Below are 7,279 nucleotides of genomic sequence, written 5' to 3'. Positions count from 1 at the left end.
CTCCCCCCACCAAACAAACTGTACTCTAGTAAGGCATCTCCACCAACAAAGCGGTTCAGCAATGTATGCGCCAGGCAGAACAGCCCACAGGATACGCACTCTCGACACTGAATTACTATCTTCACATTGAAGATGGGAAATACTCGCCGGGTATGTGGTCTCCGTGTTTGAATCCAGAGCTTGAGGCTCCTGGTTTCTAATCCTGATTCTCCCACACATTTGCAGTGTGGCCCTAGGCACAACCCTGCACTTCAGTTTTCCCCCTCTGTAGTACATGTCCAACGACCCTGACAAGCCTCCCAAGGTGGCTGGGCAGCGTTATTCATCAGGATGTGTGAACCATAGTGAATCTCCCGCTGAAGATGATAAAAACAGGATTATTGCCTATTCCTCAGCTAGACACAGCCCTGAGGGCTGAGTCTAGTTCCCTGGAGCAGGGTACTCTGTGCTGAGAACTGCTGTCACTCCTCACCTCACATGAGAAGCAGCCAGAGCTACACCTACATAGGCTACAAGAAAAAATTGACACCTGCTACGTCTTCCTTTGCACACTCTTCCCATGGGACTTTTCAGAGATGCAAACGCCCAAGGCAGCTTTGTTGCAGCCAGCCCACACTAGTGCATCAAGACCCACAAGCTGGCCTGCGCTTGCACAAGTACCTCCTAGTTTCCTTCCAATGGGGAGAATAGCACGAGGAGATTCTCCTCTGAGAGCGCTAGGACCTAAGTGAGGAGAAGTGACAGGTCTCAGTCACCTTCCCAGCATTGCAACCAAAAAGCATGACTGCGAAAGGAGGGTGGGTGGGGACCGCTTGCTGGAGAAAGGCCAGAAGCCAGACATCTCACCTCCAACTGGGGAGGGACAGAAAAGAAATAGAAACAAGTCTCAAATCTGTTAAGTTTATTGAAGGAAATTAAAGAGACAATTTGACCACAGTCCACATAAATACTGAAGCAAGGAGAAAATGTCTGACAGCATGGTATAACTGGGAAGGTCAATGCATAAGCAGGCTCAGGAAATATTGAAGATGAAACTCAAAAACTGACTCTAGAAATAAAGCAGATTTTGGACCATAAGGGCAGTTAACTGTTGGTATAACTAACCAGGGAAGACTTTCATACATACTGGTTGTCTTTTAGAAAGACAGGCACAGCTCAGTCACATTTCACTGGACTTTGCTCCAGGCTGTATTACAGTAGGCCAGACTAAATGAAAAAAGCCACTTCTTCTTGCCTTAAAATAGATAAGTTGGTGATTTTTTTTCAAGCTCCACTCAAACTCTGCACAGGTATCTGCTGGGATCCCAAGGGTTCCAGCCCAGGCACAGGCCTGGCTCACACATGCTTGCCTCCTACCCCAGAGCCCACCCGATCAGGACCCCAAGGCAGAGCAGGGGGGTTGATAGCACTCAGCCCCCAGCACACTCCTCTGGGAGATTTTTGGCAGCTTTAGAGCAGCTCTTGCAGCATAAAGAGGCCACAGCACATCAGCAAATGCCTCACGCAAATCCCACTATCCTTTTCTTGTGCTCTGCTCTGTTCTCTCCTGCCTCTTCACCAGCACTTGCTCTCACCTCACTCCTCTCCAAGTTTTACCTTTACCTTCTCTGTTACCAAATCATTCACCTCTCCCCTGCTCCCACTGTGTGGCTCCCACAAACCCAGCTATTGCTCCTGGCTCCCTCCTCCCCATACCCTGTCTCGAGCAGCTCTCCCCAAGCCTTCACACATTCCTGCCTCTCACCATCTCCAGGAGGATCTCTGGGGCTCCAATGTCCTTCCTGCTCCTGTTTCAAGAGGTGCTTTTCTTCCTCCTCTCAGCTCCTGAAGGGCTCACACGGCCTCTGTGGGTCTGAGCACCATTGCACAGTCCAGCTACACTTCTCCCTGCTGGGATGGGAGCCAGGCAGGAGTGCTCTCCCACCCAGGAAGATCAGAGAAGCTCTTGGAGGCAGACGATGGCACTGGAAGCCTTCCTGCAGAGAGCCCCAGGGTTGTCTGGGCAACACATACTGCTGCTGGAACACCAATAGGCTTGGTACAACCCCTGCACGGAGGGCCCACACAGCCTACATCAAAGGATACAGTCCTAAACACTACGGAGTTTTCCGCTCTTAAGGCTGCAGGTGGCCAGCAGTGCCACCTCCCCAAAGCTCTAAAGTAAACTAAACACGTAATATGCCACATACCACAGCCCAAATCTCAGGCTGGGCAGCCAGAAAAATTGGATTCATAGCTCACCCACTCTTGTGCCCGAGGCCAGGACATCTTCAGCTTTTGTGGTCATTGAAAGCTAGCTGATTTCCACTGGGTAACTGAGTGGTTTTATGAGGTGACCCAGAAGTGCAAGGCCTCTTATGCTTTGTGAGCTTGGCTGAAGGGAGAAGGGCAGTCTCATCTGTTGGCCCCATTTTCTTTTCTGCTCATGTTGTTTTCTTGCCCTCCTTTTCAACAAACTGGAGGCAAGCGCAGCACTGACTGAGTAAGAGGACAGTACATTGCTGGTAGGGGCTTGGTGCAAAGATCCAAACTTCAGTGGAGGATACTTGTTATCTACGTTGGGCCACTCCTGCAACTACTAAAGTTTGCCCTCTCATTCTCAGGGTGCAGAAACAGGTGTTTGCTTTATGCTTCAAAGAGGTTACAATCTCGCTGGAAGCAGATAGCACTGAATATGGCAATACCAGCAAGCAGCTTAGAGGGGAGGGCAGTCTCACCTCAAGTAGAAAGGAGAGACCTGGAAGGTCCTACAGTTTATAATTTAGAGGACAGAGTCTCTCCTTTCTCTGTGATCTCTGAGGGATGAACTGAGTAAATCTATGTCCTATTCCCTCTTCCTTTCACTCTTCTTTTCCTCTCACACTGGCTTGCTGGTTTTGTCTAATTTATTGAACTACTTTAGTTTGCTGAATTCTAATGAAAGACGTTTTGCTTTGGTTTTTTTCCTGGGATGTAGGAATGCCCTAAATTCTCCTTGGTCAAACACCATAGATGTCACAGATGCTGGCTTAGCTGGGAAGTTTCTGTTCCTACCAAAACAGGTGTCTCTGCTCAAAGATTTCCCAAGATTTCTCTCTCACCTACTTTTCCAGTTATAAGGGAGATTTTTTATTTTTACAAAACTTAGCATCTTCTTGAGACATATCAGCCTCACCTTATTTTGGTGACACCCCCCCCCCCCCACACACACACACACACTGGCATGCAAGTGCTTCTCTCTTGCTGGAAGAATTCCTTGCCTGTCAATCCTGAGCGGAAATTTTGCTTAACTTTGCCTAGTTTTGCAGCCCAGGCTGAGATGAATATTCAGGAGCTGGAGAGATGTTCCCACCTGTGGTACTCAGGGCTCTGGGAAGGGTCTATTTTGCAAAGTACTGAATTCATAGTGAGTTACTTGACCTGTCCTGCTCTCAGCACGAGTGAGAACGCAGTGCTCCATTAGACCTACTAAACAAGCGCCTCCTTCCTAGCACCTGCACTGCCATCCAGAAGTATAGCAAGATTCTCCAGTGGGCAAGGCTTTGAAGGATATTGGCTTAGAACTCATATTGCTGTTTCCTGCAAATAATGACTATAGTTCTATGGGGACAAGGAATTAAACATCTAAATGGATTTTTCTTTAGGTGACAATGAGAGTGGGTTTCTTGGTTCCAAGGAAACACCCACCAGGGAGTTATCGTGTTTCAGAGCAGCAGGCTTCATTCCTTCACATATGTGGAATAAACAGCATTTTCTTTGCAAACTACCTATTGCCTGAAGCTATCTCAGCTCAGGCTGTGATCTCATCTGATTGCAAAAGCTAAGCAGGGTTAGGCTTGGTCAGTACTTAGCTGGGAGACCTCAAGGGGAAAAAGAGGTGCCATAAGAAATGGTGTTGGCAGTTTAATAGGTGATGCTGTTTCCTCTGAGTCAATACAGAGGTAATGTTCCAGGGGAGAGGTTAAAGTAGCAGGGATGGCTGTAGGCTGTAGGCAAAACTTTGCCGCTGGACAAGATGTAAAAATGGATATCCTGACAACTCATGGCATCTGTTGTGAGGAAGATGATAATCTTGACATCCTAGGCCAAAAAAATCCTATCACCCTAAGCTCCTCTGATAGCCATCAATGAAAGCCACAGTCATCCTACTCATTTGTGAGATGGTCCACCCCAGACGGGTTGCATTTCAGTAGAAGAAAGACTGATTGTTGCAGTTATTTGTAAAGGTGCTAGTGAGGTGGAAGTGACTGTTCATAAGTAAGTATTTTATTGTGCTTGGAATTCTTAATCTCTTTTGAGAACGAAGGCTCTGATTACAAAACACCCCAATACCCGAGCCAGTCTTCCTATGAAGCTTATATTTATTTCCATGTCTGAAATAAATTTTCAAATACAAACATGTGAATAGAAAATTAAAGTGCTAAATTATTTACAGGGGATGTGTGTACGAGGAGATGGCTTGTGTGCCAGTGCTCTAGGGCAGACTGAGGTGGTCCTCTCTCTCAGACTGTCCCAGGTCCCACTCAGTCACTAGTTCTGAGGACACCTCTGTGAAGAGATGGTCCCAATCCCAGCTGACATCATCCTATCAAGAGAAAAGAGACAAACATGCTGAAATGTTACTGATGACACCCAGACATCTCTGAATGCTGCTAAATATTCAAGTTAAAGAGCAAAGGGAGAGGCTAGATGGCAGTTGCCCATGCCAGGGAAGGGGCTCCAAGTCCCAGATTCTCTTGGCAGCAATAAGAATCCTAGAGAGAATCAAATTTGAATCTCTGCTACAATTTAAAGATTTTGACAGAATTATTCATGTTCTCAAAGTCAATAAAGAAGATTTTTTTGATACTCATTAATCTTAAATACTCACAAGCAGGGCATAAGGAGGAGCCACAAAAACCTTCCACCCTTCTACTCTTCTACTGAGGCATCTGTAATTCTGAGTTGCAGAAATCCTTTGCTTCCAGTCTTAAGCTCCTGCCTGCCCGGTTGTACTGAGATTTTTCTGTCTTCTTTTAGAATATTCCTCTGCCTTAACCCCAAATGCTTTCTCCTTTTGTCCTTCTGTACCACCCTGCAGAACCACCTGGAGCTAATGGTAGCTATCAAAAGACAATATACGACAGAGCACTGTTTCTGCACCGATCTGTTTCATACAGAAGGAGGCCAGTCAGAGTGATGCCATACTCTCACACAGAGAAAGCCCTGTAAATACTTTAAAATAATCTGCTGGGGAAATAAGACCTCCTTCAACTCAACAAAGCCCTCTTCACAGGCTTCTCCTCACCCCTCTCTCCTCCACCCCTCTGACAAAGGCCTACATTCCAAACACAGTCTGAGAAACATAAGCAGCTTCTCGGTGTTTCCACAAAAGACAGACTCACCTCTCTTAGTTCTTGCTCTGGAGCCAAAACTTTGGTGAGAAGCTTCAGGTCAACCTCTCCATCCTGTGAACGCACAACCACAATTTTACTTCAGCAGGCCAGACACAGAGGAAGGATGATGTCATTTCACCAGGACACTGTTGCTAGAGATACAGAGACTACATTTAGCCTCATAAGGGGCATATGCCTTGTCCAGGACAGCAATAGGAGCCTCACCTGAGCAACAGATATTATACCCATACGATTTACAAGCACAAACAAGAATGCAAGCCCCAGTGCAGAGAGGAACAGATGTGCAGGCAGCCTAGAGGATGTCTGGATAACAAGACTGTGTATTTTCTGTAGCTGAAAATCACTGTGAAGGGTGACGGGAGACTGGAAGGAGAGGAAGTAATATCAGTTACCCACAGCAACAGCCACTTACCAGAGTCTGAAAGGCAGCATACTTCATAAGATCTTTGTCCAGGTCATGGTAAGTCAGCACTCTGTTCACCTGGACACTGTAACCAGAAAGGGGCAAGACATAAACCTAGTTAAGGGTGGGAGCACATCTGAGAAAGGCGGTGAGAACAGGAGTCTGGGGACACCCATCGTGAGCGTCCACATCACCCTCAGGAGGCCCGATACAGGAGCACATCTCATTCAACAAATGAATAGCCATTGACACATAAATCTGCATGCCAGGTTCTGTACATGCATAAAAATAGGAATAAGCCTCTTGCTGATGTGGAGGGACAACTGCCTCCCTCAGAGAAACCAGCACCCCACAGATAATATCCACAGGCTAGCTTCAAGGGCCAGAAAAAAACCCAGGAACATGGTAAACAGCCAAACAGCCCCAACTCTATATATAGACATACCCAAGCACATAACAGACCAAATCACTCTCCTAGCTTGGAAGTAAAGCAGGCCCTGATAGCCCCATCATACAAGCTGCAAAATAGTAGGGAGTTTGTGATTTCCCTGTCTGAGCAGGGTCACAGCTATCAAATACAATTTCTAAAAGGTAGCCTTCAAAGGGGCAGGGAGTGGTATTATACTGTTACGCCATCTTTTCCTTTACAGGTGATGTAATGCTATGGAGAAGACCTATATTAATTTCATTTCTGTTTATGTTTGTCTGTGAAAACTACTTGTCTTTTCTATTGCAGAGAGACAATGCATACAGGAATAACAGAGGGGATTAAAAAAAAGATAGAAAACAGAAATGAACTCTGGTGAGAGAAAGTAATTTTTAATTTACTACCATAAATGTCATTTATTTTTGTTAACAGCTATTCAATGACAATACCTACTCCATACCTATAAGAGGTCTAGAGTAAGATATCCCACCTCTCCAAATAAAAGTTGAGAGAAATCCCAGTCTGTAATCTTGGCAGTAGGCCCAACAGGGGAGAATAGACTGTCCTGATGCTTTTAAGATAAAACCCCCAAGTATTTCATTTTTTTTAATCTGATGGTCTCCTTTGAGCTAACCCCAAGACTGTTCTGATAACACCTTCAAACAACAGGATTGTACTTTGCAAATTAACTAGGCAGTTGAGTAAGGAGGACATCCTGTGGAGGGCAAAGCAGCCTAGGACCGTGAAATCAAAGTGTGTGTGATAATACATGTGTACTGGAGGCATTTGAGGTTATACAGGCAACCTTAAATCAAGCAATTCCTAACTTTTGAGGGTTTGATTTTGCAACATCAAACGTGTTTTTCTAAAGTAGTTATTGCATTTGGAGAGAGAATACACAGTAATTGCTTTCTCTGTGTAACAGGAAACAACAAGTTTGCACTGTTCGACTTGGAGCCTCACTATCCCAACACACAGCATCAAATGCTGCTGAATGGGACAGCCACTGACATCCACAGAGCACAGGATAAGATGGAGTTTAATTTCAGCAGCCATTCCACATTTTATGCTGCG

The 7,279-nt window shown here is 45.7% G+C and overlaps 1 protein-coding gene across 7 annotated transcripts in view; it reads right to left on the bottom strand.

The window, feature by feature from the left end:
* Positions 1-886: 886 nt before the first annotated feature.
* Positions 887-7,279, bottom strand: part of IFT43 (intraflagellar transport 43) — a 54,639-nt gene continuing 48,246 nt past the window's right edge. For 3 of the 7 annotated variants that reach the window (XM_068946630.1, XM_068946631.1, XM_068946632.1), the window contains exons 7-9: positions 5,788-5,863; positions 5,364-5,426; positions 887-4,564 (exon numbers count right to left, since the gene is read on the bottom strand). In XM_068946630.1, coding sequence (XP_068802731.1) covers positions 4,454-4,564; positions 5,364-5,426; positions 5,788-5,863 — 250 coding nt within the window. In that variant the 3' untranslated portion in view covers positions 887-4,453. Of the gene's footprint in view, positions 4,565-5,363; positions 5,507-5,787; positions 5,864-7,279 lie in introns of all 7 variants that reach the window. The other 4 variants (XM_009675671.2, XM_068946629.1, XM_068946634.1 and 1 more) reach the window with 2 other exon arrangements.

Source organism: Struthio camelus, chromosome 5 (assembly GCF_040807025.1).
Source record: "Struthio camelus isolate bStrCam1 chromosome 5, bStrCam1.hap1, whole genome shotgun sequence".
In the NCBI taxonomy this organism is placed as follows: Eukaryota; Metazoa; Chordata; class Aves; order Struthioniformes; family Struthionidae; genus Struthio; species Struthio camelus.
The sequence above is the reverse complement of the archived record's forward strand: the minus strand, read 5'-3'. Positions and strand labels throughout refer to the sequence as shown.